This window comes from Hemicordylus capensis, chromosome 4 (assembly GCF_027244095.1).
Source record: "Hemicordylus capensis ecotype Gifberg chromosome 4, rHemCap1.1.pri, whole genome shotgun sequence".
NCBI lineage: Eukaryota > Metazoa > Chordata > Lepidosauria > Squamata > Cordylidae > Hemicordylus > Hemicordylus capensis.
The window spans coordinates 246,440,518-246,454,630 of NC_069660.1; the positions used below are offsets into that span (position 1 = coordinate 246,440,518).

At 44.7% G+C, this 14,113-nt stretch overlaps 1 protein-coding gene across 4 annotated transcripts in view; it reads left to right on the plus strand.

Moving 5' to 3' along the window:
- Positions 1–14,113, plus strand: part of LAMA3 (laminin subunit alpha 3) — a 212,716-nt gene that overhangs the window by 146,857 nt on the left and 51,746 nt on the right. For all 4 annotated transcript variants that reach the window (XM_053242489.1, XM_053242490.1, XM_053242491.1 and 1 more), the window contains 5 exons: positions 1,878–1,987; positions 4,338–4,418; positions 9,246–9,352; positions 12,368–12,418; positions 12,811–12,962. In XM_053242489.1, coding sequence (XP_053098464.1) covers positions 1,878–1,987; positions 4,338–4,418; positions 9,246–9,352; positions 12,368–12,418; positions 12,811–12,962 — 501 coding nt within the window. The remainder of the gene's footprint in view (positions 1–1,877; positions 1,988–4,337; positions 4,419–9,245; positions 9,353–12,367; positions 12,419–12,810; positions 12,963–14,113) is intronic.

Consider the following 14,113-nt stretch of genomic DNA (forward strand, 5'->3'; position numbering starts at 1 on the left):
TCAGAGCAACAGCAGCCATCATCCTAAGATGAAAGTCCTGTTTGAAGACTTAAAGTAAAAAGAATGTTTACTTTTTCAGGCTTGCTGTTACCACATTAATAGCCATACAAACTGTGTTAGAGTTAGCGTCATATTTTGCTACTAATAAATATGGTGATAGATAGATAGATAGATAGATAGATAGATAGATAGATAGATAGATAGATAGATAGATAGATAGATAGATAGTTTGTATGGCTTATTGACGATTCATTTCAAATTTAAAATGGACACATGTACCTGCCTTATACCAAGTTAGATAACTGGCTCATCTACCTTAGTATTCACAACTGCATTGACTGGCAATGCTCTCAAGGGTTTCAGAGATGGGTCTTTCCCTGCCCTACCTGGAAGCTTTTCACACCTGGCTTTTAGTTCACATCTCCTCCAGAATGGAGGGTTTGCATTCACCTATCGGCCAAATTTACCCCGAAGTCCCTGCAAGCTATCAGGGAGCATTTCACACACAATTCAGGTTTTTCATCGGATGTTAAGACTGTAGCCCAGTTTATATCCGGGGTAAAAAAAAATCCACTTTTTGTGTCGTTTGGGGGGGGCAGTTTCAGACTCGCAGTAAAGCCTCGCAGAAAACCTGTGGTAAAGCCTGCTGTCTGGGAAAGCTCCAGGAGATTGAATCTGGGATGTTCTGCCAACAAAGCATGTGCTTTCATCCTTTAGCCCCATTGCTGACACTTTCAACTCAATTTTCAAACATTAGTTTTTGCATATGTTATTGTCCTAGAGTAAAAATGCTAATTTCTTGATAGCAGACTTCATTAGCTTTAGTTGCTAAGATATGAACAGTGGGTTGAAATGCAGCCATTACAGTAACAAACTGTGCAGTGACGATCTAATTAACAGTTAGTATAGAATTATTAAATCTTGTGCCACCAGTGTGATGTAGTGGCTGGCGTGTTGGACTTAAAACCAGGGAGACCTGGGTTCAATTGCTTACTCAGGCACAAAGCTCACTAGGTGACTTTGGATCAGCCTAATGTAACATTCAGGGTTGTTGTGATGAAACAGTGGGTGGGGTAAGCCATACATGGAAGAAGTGTTCCCTTCCTCCACTGCCTTCGAAGAACAGAGTGATAAAAATATAATTCATAATTATATTTTATTAAGACACTCCTGCAATTGATAAACAAAATATGAGGCAAACAGGCTTCTGGGACACTCCAGCAATCCTTGCAGTGCCATATGGGACAGTCCCTGGCTCTGCTCCTCCTTGTTCAAACCCTGTCCCTGCCCAGATAGTGCCCCATGAGTATTCTTGCACGCAGTGATAGCAAAATGGTATGGGCAAAATGGCATGAGCATCTATGCTTGCTGCAACACTGAGACTGGAGTCAGAGTCCATGCTGCTGGGAGGGCACCAGTATTCTTCTTGCAGTGGTGTTGAGACCATTACATCTGAACCTGTGTAAAATGTACCAAAGAGAGATCCTGTCTCCCCACCCCCCACCCTGCAGCCAACAACAGTTTTGTAGGCATGGGGAGGGGGAGAATTGGAGATTTAAGTCAGAGAAATGGCATAGAGAAAAGAGTTAAACCCCCATCCCCCATCACAATGACCCAAATCAGGGTCCCCCTTGGCTCCTTTTAGTGTATAAGTCCAGAGATCTGATCATGTTTCTCCCACATGCAAGAGACTGTGGACCAACCTATTTGCTCAGTCTTGCAATAATGTAAATCTGTGGAAGGAAATGGTTTGAGCTTGGAGCAGATTACCTAAAATTTTATTTTCCTGATGGTTGTGGTGGTGGTAGTGATGATGATGATACCACAAGAAACCTGGTTGTTGTTAATTGTCTGGTTTATTATTTTTTTAAATAAAGAACTGTCAGCATAATACTGCCGGGGAGAAGTGTGAACGTTGTAAAGAAGGTTACTATGGAGATGCCATTCAAGGGAACTGTAGGGCATGTCGCTGCCCTTCTACAAACAGGTACTGTATGTGAGTAGGAAGGAAATGGGTTGTTTATTGTGCTTGACACAAAGATACCCTTGGTTTAGGCATCAAATGAAAAGAGCTCTGTTTTCCAAGTCCTTTCCTATGTTAATTTTTGGGGCTTTTGTTTTGTTTTGTTAACACCCTAACTTGGATGCCTTGGGCATGCTTCTGTTTTTCACTTTCTTTACCTCTGAAAAGCGATCCCTTATGAAAACCACAACACAGAGAATGGAAGACAAGAGCTTGGTTATGGTTATGGATGCAAAGTTATGGTTATAGACAGAGAGAGCACACTGCAGTGAGTATGGTTATATGAGAGGGTGAAGATTAGGGATGTGCACAGAATCGGTTTGACTGTTTTAGTTTGAAAGATTCAAACCGACCCATTTCCGGGTTCAGTTGAACTAAGTCCGGTCTGGTTCGACCCTTGAACTGTGCCAAACCAGTTCACGGACCAGCTTGGGCATACTTGTAAAGGGGAATCATTGAACTGGCTTGCACATCCCTAGTGAAGATCACTGAAGGCCTGAGTGTCTGATTCAAGACTTGGCTAAAAATATTTTGGATCCTGTGAAGCATAAAACTCTACAGCACTTAAAATGGGGCTACTGGCTATGGGCTTCAAAACTACATTTGTCAGGTACAGAAGCAGAGATGAAGAGGTGTAGGAGAAGGTACATAGAACAAGTATTTAAAATAAAAAAGGGTTAAGCTGGGTGTGTGGGTGGGTGTAGTCACACTTTGTTTCTCTTTAATTTAAAAAATATTCTCTTTAATTTAAAACATTTTTGCAGTGTGCAGTACACAAATTTACTGTTTTTAAAAAATCCCAGATCATGAAAGGCTACACTCTGAAGAATACTTACTATTGAAAATAGAGGCCAAACTAGATGAGATATGGGAGATCTATGATCAAATCTCCTATCTCTTTTAAGAGCAGCCATGAGCTCCCAAATTGGATTGGAACCACAGTTATGGAGGCTAGGAGTGTTGTTTTCCTAGCAGGGCAGAAGAGGAAATATCATGAGGGAGAAAGAGGTCCATGAGATTTCATGGCGGTGAGGGTGATAGAGCTTATGCTTTGCATGCAGATGGTCCCAAATTCATACCTGAGCATCTCCAGTTAAAGAAGCAGGTAGCAGTTGTTGGAAAAGGCCTTTCTCTGTCTGAGTCCCTGGAGAGTCACTGCTGGTCAGTCACATGTTTTGGCCATTGGCCATAAATAAAATATTTATCTTAATCACCAAAGAAATATAATTTCCCTAATGCAAAGTTTGACTAAACAAACTTTCCCCTAAATTAATCTTCCCGAAGCCAAAGCACAGGCTTCCTTTCCTTGAACTCACCAAACTCCAGATGAGAATTCATTTCCTGCCCTCCTGTCTTTCAAGGATCTGCAGAGTTATTCTCCTGCAGCCAAACTCCATGGCCACATGTCCTTCTCAACACCTCCAGCTTAGCTTCTTTCCAACAAAGAATTCTCTGCTTCTTGGCAACAACTCTCTAGGTCCCACTCAGCTGGTGTGCTGAGTGGCTGAACCCTGGAGTTCACCAGCCTGTCAGTCAAGACAGGGTTCACTTCTGGTTAACCCTTTAGGGTTCACTTCTGGTTAACCCTTTAGTAGTCTGATTACTACAGGGTCTTGTTCTCCCTCAGTTAATATTACAAATGTAAATACGTCCAATAGGACTTTAATGGCACACCTCAATACTTTTTGAAACAGCTGAGCAGCTCATGTTGATACAGTCACTTGTACTGTACCGTCACCTGCTCAGGCTTCTCCACCACCCACGTCACCAACCCTGGCACCCTCCACCACCCCGTTGCCTGCCTGGACACTCTCCTGGTCACAGTGGGCAGGAGGGCAGGTGGGTGATCGGGAGCACGTGAGGAGGCAGCAGCGGGCAGGACAGGTGATGGAGAACATCTGCCTGCTCACCCACCCTCCTTGCTGGTGGTAGCAGCTAGGTGGATGGGTGATGGGGAGCACCCACTCAACGCAAAAGTGGCAGGTGAAGGCAGCGGCGGCGGCAAGGAGGGCAGGCGAGCAGGCATGTGTTCCCCATTACCCGCTGGTGGCCATGGAGGAGGATGTGGAGGACGGAGACCCTGGCTGTTGCCATCCTTGCCAGCTTTGCACATTTGTTCTTGTTTTTGAATTTATTTGTTATTTGTGCTAACCATTTATTTAATACTCTGACAGTTTTTCTTACACAGGTATAATCTGAAACCTGCCTAAATAAGCATTGGGAAGTATAAAACTGTGTGTGTGTGTGTGTGTGTGTGTGTGTGTGTGTGTGTGTGTGTGTGTGTCTCATGCTTTATATATTATTTTCATTACAGTTTTGCTACTGGCTGTGTGGAAAATGGTGGAGAAATTCAATGCTTTTGCAAAGAAGGTTATACTGGAGTGCATTGTGAAAGGTTTGTGGCTTGTCCTCCTAACAGTTTGTATGTAGAAAGTTTGGGCATATGCTCTCAGTGGAAAACAAATGGTAAATATTGAAAAATACCTGGGCTGCAGTCCAAAGTGCTGCAGGACTTCAAAGCATACACAGAGCATTTTTCAAGCAGAAGCGTCTGCATTTGTTTCAGTGTCTGAAAATGCTTGTACATGGAATTGTGCTCACTGCACACTCCTTGGGCTAGTTCAGATGATATTTTCCCCCGACTGCCCAGTCCCACATGATAAAGACATGGGTGTGCCAGGATTGCATGTCTCCCTACTCTAGTGTGCTGTTCCTTGATTGCATACAGGTGAAACTCGGAAAATTAGAATATCGTGCAAAAGTCCATTAATTTCAGTAATGCAAATTAAAAGGTGAAACTGATATATGAGACAGACGCATTACATGCAAAGCGAGATAAGTCAAGCCTTAATTTGTTATAATTGTGATGATCATGGCATACAGCTCATGAAAACCCCAAATCCACAATCCCAGAAAATTAGAATATTACATGGAACCAAGAAGACAAGGATTGTAGAATAGAACAATGTCGGACCTCTGAAAAGGATAAGCATGCATATGTATTCAGTACTTGGTTTGGGCCCCTTTTGCAGCAATTACTGCCTCAATGCGGCGTGGCATGGATGCTATCAGCCTGTGGCACTGATGAGGTGTTATGGAAGACCAGGATGCTTCATTAGCGGCCTTCAGCAATTCTGCATTGTTTGGTCTCATGTCTCTCATCCTTCTCTTGGCAATGCCCCATAGATTCTCTATGGGGTCAGGTCAGGCGAGTTTGCTGGCCAATCAAGCACAGTACACTGTATACTTTTCAGAGGTCCGATATTGTTCTATTCTTCAATCCTTGTCTTCTTGGTTCCATGTAATATTCTAATTTTCTGAGATTGTGGATTTGGGGTTTTCATGAGCTGTACGCCATGATCATCACAATTATAACAAATTAAGGCTTGACTTATCTCGCTTTGCATGTAATGCATCTGTCTCATATATCAGTTTCACCTTTTAATTTGCATTACTGAAATTAATGGACTTTTGCACGATATTCTAATTTTCCGAGTTTCACCTGTAGGTGTGGGGAGGGGAGTTCCGGACCACTCCTCTACACATAGTCCAAGAGTTACTTTAAAGTGATATTTGGATTGCATGTAGAGGGGCAGTTGATGAGCCATGCCCTCATGCAGTTAAGGAATGGCAGGAGATGTGCATACTCACAGCATGCTCATGTCTTTATCATGTAGGCCAGGCTGGATGGGTAAAGTATTGTACAGACTAATGCCTTGACTTCAATAAATACTGAACCACCCAGAGACATAGGTTTTGGGCGGTATATACATTTGTTAAATAAATGAATGAATGAATACTACAGAGTTCCTACTGATCATTAGGGTCCCTGCATTGAGCCCCTGGTGGCGCAGTGGTAAAACTGCCACCCTGTAACCAGAAGGTTGCAAGTTCGATCCTGACCAGGGGCTCAAGGTTGACTCAGCCTTCCATCCTTCCGAGGTCGGTAAAATGAAGTACCCAGAATGTTGGGGGGCAATATGCTAAATCATTGTAAACCGCTTAGAGAGCTTCCAGCTATAGAGCGGTATATAAATGTAAGTGCTGCTATTGCTATTGCTATTGTTGTCATGTGCATGTACTCATTTTAGAGACTCCAGGTGCACAGAATTCCATATCTGGACAATGAAGAAAAACCGATTAGTTTCTGCATAGCAAGAAATAAATTATAGTCAGTTTCTCCAGAGTTTCAGTCAACCGGCTGCTCTAAGAGACTGAGGCCACCTTTGCTCATAATGCCAAACAACAGGTTGACGAACCTGAGGTTAACTCTTGAGCCCTGGAATCATCCCACTGATGATCTTCCAACCTGTGTTGGGCAGCCTCCAGTTTCAGGGCAGAGGAGCCCTTCCCTTTCCCTGGTCCACCGAGGCCACATCCCAGCAAGCTCTGTAGCGCTCGCATCACCAGACTGTGGGCAAGGCATCAGGAGGGCAGCAGTCATTGGCCACAGTCTTCAAGGCGGTATGCCAGTGGCATAGGGAGGCTCCCGGCAGCCTGGGGACAAAGTTGTTTTGGGGGGCTCCCCCCAGCACCGAAGCTACGCTCCCTACTTCCAAGCCCCACCACGCCACACTTCCTTCTGCATTTACCCGTGGCAGTGGCTGGCGGGCGGTGTTCTCGGTGGGTGGTCTGGACAGTCTGGCTTTTCGGTGGGCGGGCGGGCGTCTCTCCAGCTGATGCACAGGCCTCCCCATTCCCTGGCTGGCGTGCTGGCTTCTCTCTCGCCTGCACAGTTTGAGTAGGGAGAGCGGCACGTGTCGTGCCATCCTTATTCCTTACTCAAACTGTGCAGGAGAAGCCAGTGTGCCGGCTGGAGAATGGGGAGGCCGGCATGCCAGCCAGGGAAGAGGAGAAGCCCGTCCGTCCCCTGCCACCGCCACCATGGGTGAGTAGATGGAAAATGGTGGTGGGTGGAGCAGCAGGCCTGGCAGCTTGACCCTCCGGGCCCACGGACATTTGCACCCCCTTGTCAAATGGATGCTACACCCATGGGGTATGTTCAGCACGATCGTGCCTTTTCGGAACAGACCACCCGCCCTCAGCAGGGAAAGGGCATTTAGACCCCTTTAAATGGTGTTAAACCCTTATCCTCACAAGATGCTGTCTCCCTTGCAAGAGCCCTGCGGCCAAAAGGTCTCACACAAACGTGATTACTGGTAACGGGGGATAGAGAAGGGCAGTATTTTCCTGTTGATCATGATGACTTTAGGAACATAGGGAGCTGCCGTATACTGAGTCAGACCATTGGTCCATCTTGCTCAGTATTGTCTTCCCAGAGCGGCTCCATCCCTTAAGGGAAATGTCTTACAGTGCTCACATATCACGTGTCCCATCATATGCAACCAGGGTGGACCCTGCTTAGCTAAGAGGACAGGTCATGCTTGCTACCACAAGACCAGATCTCCTCCTACTTTCTAGGAGGGAATATGTATATGAGAGCGGGCAAAGGATACTGAGGTCTGGTCCACTCTGACAAAAGATGCTCTTGTGATGGCAGACCCAGTCAAAGCAATCCAGGAAGTCCCAAAATGCTCCTGCCCCCATGTCAGCTTGCCACCGGGGGATTAGCTGTCTCATGCGAGGGCCAGTCCACTGGCGAGGACCAGAGACTCTATGAGTTTCGAGTCTCCATCAGACTAAGCTCTCAAGAGATAGCCCATCCAACTAAAGGGGGCCTGATGTGGGCTCTCCAGTACATCTGTTTAAAAATAGAACTCAACCCCAAGTAGTCTGTGCCGCTCCAGGTGTCCTGCCATTTCCCTGTGGGCTCAGTCTGGCAAGATCAGGGTTGGCTCCTAGTAGACATTCAAAATTCCCAGGCTGGGGCTGGCGTTGTGGCATATGTGGGCAAATCTGGACAAAAATCAACATGCATATGTGCCAATGAATGGCCAGACTGCCAGAGTGTGCTCTTTCATTCTTGCTGTCTGGCAGTCGCTGCAACCTAGAAAGGTGTTGGTGTGGTACCCTTCCCCGGGGATTGCGTGCATCTAGCAACAGAGCTGGGTGGTGACAACCCTCTGGCCTGCATACATGTCTCCATGGCTTCTCACTCTCATCATAGAGCTATCCATTCTGGAGCACTGTCTGTCGTCATTACACAAGAGGAATCTCTCATGTGATTAGATTGAGTAATGCTTCAGATTGACGGTTCTTCTCACAAGTAACGCCATAGACTGCATGCCCACACCCAAGGGGGACGGGTTGGGCCGTCCTTCCCCTACCAATTTGTTAAAAAAATAAAGCAGAACCACTCAAGAATTCCAGGGGCTGCCTTTAAGCTGAGACGCCGGGTATCCCCCCTGGCATATGTTATCTTTGTTGGAACCATGGTGCCACCGGGACTCCATGTACTTGTGCAAAAGTTCTTCATCACTTGATTTGTGGAGAGCTCTCCACAAAGTTCCATCCCATCCCCTTTTTCTGCAGATTGCCAAAGGGGGGAGTATGGGACACAGGGTAAAGCGGGCATCCCCTAATGTGTCTCTTCCCTTTTACATGCTTTGGAGCTTTTGACGTGGTGACGCCACATCCCTGTTGCCAGGCAATGGCTGGAAGAGTATGGAGACAGCAGTGGGTGGGGCAGGTGCTCGGAAAGGCAGCCAGCAAGAAGCATGGCAAGCATAGAGCTGGTGTGTTTCTGGGCTGGTCTGAGCCACCCTCTCTATGGTTTCGGTGATGGCAACAGCACAAAACTCAGGTTACACAAAAAAAACAGCACAAAACTCAGGCGGCCACAGAATACAAATGACATGATGCCACATTCAAACCTCAGGTTGGAGCAGCAAAACTCACTACAAACCAAAGGTTCAGATTACAGTTTTGGCTTGAAATCCTTGGGTCACTTTTGTGACAAAACCACAGTTTGACGCATTCAGATGACCATGACCATGAAATGGAACCTCTTCTCCCTTTGCCTCCGGTTTGGTGTTATGTGCAAAGGCAGCCTGACTCTCTTACTGCAGTTCTCTAAATAGTTCCTGTCCCATTTAACCCCAGATTTAGCAAAATAATGGATGAGTTGAATGTATTCTGAAATTTATTTTTATTTTTGTGAGACCACATAACTGTGACTTAAATATAACGCCAATAAAATGACTAGACTTTATTATTCATATTTTTATGTGAAGGCTAACAGAATAATATTTTTAGGCCAACAGAAGCCATTTCAGGAATTAAACATGATATGCATTCACCTATTGTTTACATTTTTTTGTAGCTGTGCTCCTGGATATTTTGGAAATCCACTAAAATATGGAGGATACTGTCAAAAGTGTAATTGCCCCGATAATGGTCAGCTTGTGAACTGTGATCGTCTGACAGGGGGTATGTAAATATGTATAGGAATTCCTTGTCCTATATTTCACTGAACAATGCAACACAAAGAAAGTAGTATAAGATTTAGATCTACAGAGTGCAATATTCTTGGAAATCTGTGCAAACAGAAATCATTATTTCCCTTTGAGCAAGTACTAGAAGAAACTACCCTGTCTGAATTGGATTAACCCATTCCGAATATTTTTCAGTTACTCCACAGTTTCATTTGCTGTATGAGAGCAGACTCTGACTGTAAAAGAGAATCCCGTTTAAACAGATGCGGCATTGTGTACAATCATTCACATGATACGTTCATGTTTATTATTTTAGTTGTGACAAAAATGACTCCTCGAAACAAGGCTAAGACTAAAACTGCTTCAGCAAATAGCAGACTGCAAAGCTCTGTAGTCACACTGTTGCCCTGAAAAAGTGAATAAGGATATGGTGAAAGGCTGCTTCCTTTACTTTGGCGTATAAGGAGGAATGCAGAAAATAAAAATAAAAAAGTTTGTTACACAATGCTTTGATATGGATTCTTCATCAGAGAAGAATAGAGAATTATCAAAAGGAGATTGACATGTCACTAGACATCTACTTTTTCAATGGTCTCCAGCATTAGTTAACATCCTCATATTGGCCCATGGCTTGAGAGTATTCTCCAAAATGTGTTTGATAGGAAGGCAGGGCAGATGTTCATTTGGTGCACATCTAACCCCAGCCATCTACATTTGTCTGTCATTCATCCCATGTTGACTCTATCTCTATCTCTTCTCATCCACACCACAAGCGATAAGTCAGGGAACAGCTTGCATTGTTGTATGTTGTGTACGCTGCTGAGGGAAAGTTGTACTTTTGAACCTGCATGCAGTAGGAATCTGAAAGATATGAATTAACTATGGCCTAAAGCCACTAATGGCACAGCGGGGAAGAAACCTGCCTAGAGAGCAGGATGGTTTGAATCCCTGCTGGTGTGTTTCCCAGAATATGGGAAACTCCTATATCGGGCAGCAGCAATATAGGAAGGTGCAGAAAGGCATAATCTCATACTGCACTGGAGGAGGCAATGGTAAGCCACTCCTGAATTCTACCAAGAAAACCACATGGCTCTGTGGTCGCCAGGAGTCGACACTGACTTGATTGCACAACCTTTCCTTTCCTTTCCTTTCCTTTCCTTTCCTACATCCAAACTAAGAGTTGCGTGTGGGGACAGTTGTGCACATGCACAGAAGGGAGGGGTGATTTTCAGCTATTCACCCCTTCCCTCTGTAGCTTCCTGTGCTTCTTGAAAATATGTCCCCGAGGGTAGCATTTCTGATAGCAATTCACATACAAGTCTTAGTTTGAATGTAAGCTGGTGACATTTTCCGTTACATAAAAACTCTTTTACTAGACTTATATTATTGGTGGATACATTCTGCTGAATGTCTTTTAAAATCCTGCTCTGCTGCTGAAATAAAAGGTTGCCGGAACAAGTTGTATCTTGAATCAGAATTCAGTTTAATTTCCAGTTTTGAACTGCTATTTCCAGCCACTGTTTTTCCTCATCAGCAATGGTATCTCCTTTGATCAATGCAGTTGTATATTTTAGCAGGCTCTGACATCACTGTAGTCTTGCACTAGACTATTTGAATCCTCTAATTTCATCACCTTTGACTATTCTGATTGCTGCTTAGCATAAAAGTAATATTTTAATTGGCACTTTCCTTTAATATATCTTAAAACATGTCTGGGAGATATCTGCATGTGTGCTGGTCAGTGATTAAAAAATTAAACTACATCATCAGCAATCTGCTAATTTTGGGCTCTAGCTTCAAATTTTTTTAGCCTGAATACTTCCTTTCAGATTACTCAGTAGCAGATAGACAATTGATCCACTGAGAGGTGGAAACCAGCTGGTCATGGTGCAGGACACATGGATATGCCATTTAGCTTAAGTGTTGTGCACTTTAAGCATCCAAATCCAGTGTGCTTCATAGTATGTTTAGTTGCAAGCATGACTTTGTCTTGTGTCACTCAGTAATGTCAGAAATCTGTTTAGTTGGATACTGCTATTTGAAGGATGCATGGTGTGGTCCACACCATGCATCCTTCAAATAGCAGTATCCCTCTTCCTGGGAAACTGGTCTTGTGGTAGCAAGCATGAATTGTCCCCTTTGCTAAGCAGGGTCCACCCTGGTTTGCATTTGAATGGGAGACATGTGCGAACACTGTAAGATACTCCCCTCAGGGGATGGGGCCACTGGGGATAGCATCTGCATGTTTGCATATAGAAGGTTCCAAGTTCCCTCCCTGGCATCTCCAGGATAGGGCTGAGAGAGACTCCTGCTTGCAGCCTTGGAGAAGCTGCTGACAGTTTGTGGAGACAATACTGAGCTAGATGGACCCATGGTCTGACTGAATAGAAAGCAGCTTCCTATGTTAACTAGAATATTGGCATGTGAGGCAACCATGACATGGACGTGACCTTAGACTTCCAGCATTACCGATCAGTGTTGGAAGGAACCACATTGCAGTGGTTTCAACACTGCTAAAGGAAACATTGGGAACCCTAGATGTGGTAAGAGTAAACTTCACTTGCAGTTGACAACATAAGGTCTCAATTATCTTTTGCCATTTGTATATCCCAGTGCCTTAATAGTCAGGGGCATAATAAGCTATGCAACTTTTAAATTCCAGCTTTCATCATAATGTGAATGAGCACAACCTGTTCCCTGCTTCACAAAGACTTAATAAAGGTCATGGCCCACCTTCTTGCATTGTACACTTTCAGGGCCAGCTCATGTACACATTTTTATTGGGATAATCAGGCTTGAATTTGCTTTAACTCTTTCTGACATTCTCATGCAAGAGAGCGGTTTTAACTCTTTCTGACATTCTCATGCTATTGAGAGTGGTTTTCAGTGAGGGTAGAGAGCGTTAATTACTTTGCAATAACAGCCTTCTGATGACCATTTAAAACACACTTTTAACTGGGTTGTATCAGGTAATTCTAATTCCGGCTTTCTTCTTCTTTTTCATGTCCAGAATGCATAAGTCAAGAACCGAAAGATATAGATCCTCATGAAGATTGTGATCGTAAGTAATAATTCTTGGCCAGTCTATATTTTTGCTTGGGTGTTTGTATGCAGGTGTGTCCATTGTTTTAAGTGGGAGATTAGAGAGGTCAACCGCATTTGCTTTTACAGTGATCCTGTTCAAAAGCTAATTAGCTGAGCACTTAAGAGGAAGGGGAAAACACTGCTGTAAAAATAAAAGACAGTAAGGGACATTCAATAAATGGCAACAGGATTTGGTTACTGCCTTGAATGTACTTTCTTTTCTCTTGCCTTTGTTTATTATAGAAAAAGATGACAATTTTGTTGAAGGGCATTCTTTTGATATTGCATTATTGTGCTCAGTGGGTTGCTCTCTACACGTTCTAAAAACTAACACTTTACACTGTTTGGTGTATGCTCTTTTCCATTCAGCTTGTGATAGCTGTGTAATTACTTTGCTGAAGGATTTGAGTACAATGGGGAACGAGCTCTATCTGATTAAGTCCCAGATGCAAAATGTCAATGCCAGCGCCCACGCACTGGGGCAGATGAAGCAACTGGAAGACCGTACCAAGCAGCTGAAGGTAACTTGAAAAACTGACATTTCCCTGTAGGAGAAAGGCATAAAGAAACGAATCTCAGACTTAACTGCACAATGAGATGTCCTTTAGAAATAGCGATCTCATGCGGCTGAGAGTTGGGTCTGAATAATGAAGCCAAATGGATGGGGCCAGTTCCATGGGTTTTTCCCTTGCCAGTGTCATGGGAAAGACTATACTATGAACCTTGCACACATGTTTAAATCATTCAGAACCAGCCCACTATTGCTTAAGATCACCTCACAGAAAAGTGGCTTCCTTGCAGTTGCAGCTACATCTAAAAAGCAATGAATCTCATCCATATTCCTACATGGAGGAACATTTACATCCAGTGTGCTCCAAAATCTGTATGCCTAAGTCTCTGTTGTAGTGTGGCTCCTTGTCAGTATCAGCTCCTTAGCCTGTCATCCTCACTGCCTTATAATGCAAGCTCACCTGAGGCTACTTGAGCTTCGTTTTATCCTTGGTTGCCTCCTAACAGCTCCTGCAAGCAGCAGTGGCTCTTGTGAAGTGCTGGAGGCTTCTAGGTTAGCACCCGAAATAAATCTTCCAAGTGATAGACTTTGTCACTTGGTCTGGAAAATATTTAACTTCACTCAGGGGCGGATCTATAATAGGGTGGACAGTCCGAAGAACTCAAGCCGCCCTGCCTCCGGAACCGCCTTGCCCTGTCATAGGGGCCGCCTTGCTCGCTTCCGCCCACCTCCATACCCCTTTGGCCAGCTCACCAGCCACTCCACCTCCTGCTACTTGCTGCCTTGCTTTTTAATGCAGTGGCTTGCCACGGTGCCCATTCCCAGCGGCACACAGTCCACTGCTGTTTCCCAGCTGCTCAGGGTTCTGACAGTCCCAAAGTGTCTGTGAACAAGGCCGTGTACACGCACGCTCTTCATTACCAGCTTCCTCGGGGTCAGAACCAGCTGGAGCACAGGTGATAGAAACATGCCTTTGCTGTTGCTGTGGGTGGGGAGGCCACCTCACTTACTCTCCGCCATCATTGCCACCAAGGGAGTCCACCGCCAGTGTAGAGCCCACTGCCGCCTTGGGAGGGCTGCCTGTGAGAACACAGACTGTCCATGCCCTCCCTACGCCACTGACTTCACTGAAGAGATTCTTAGGGGGGCGTCACTTGAAAT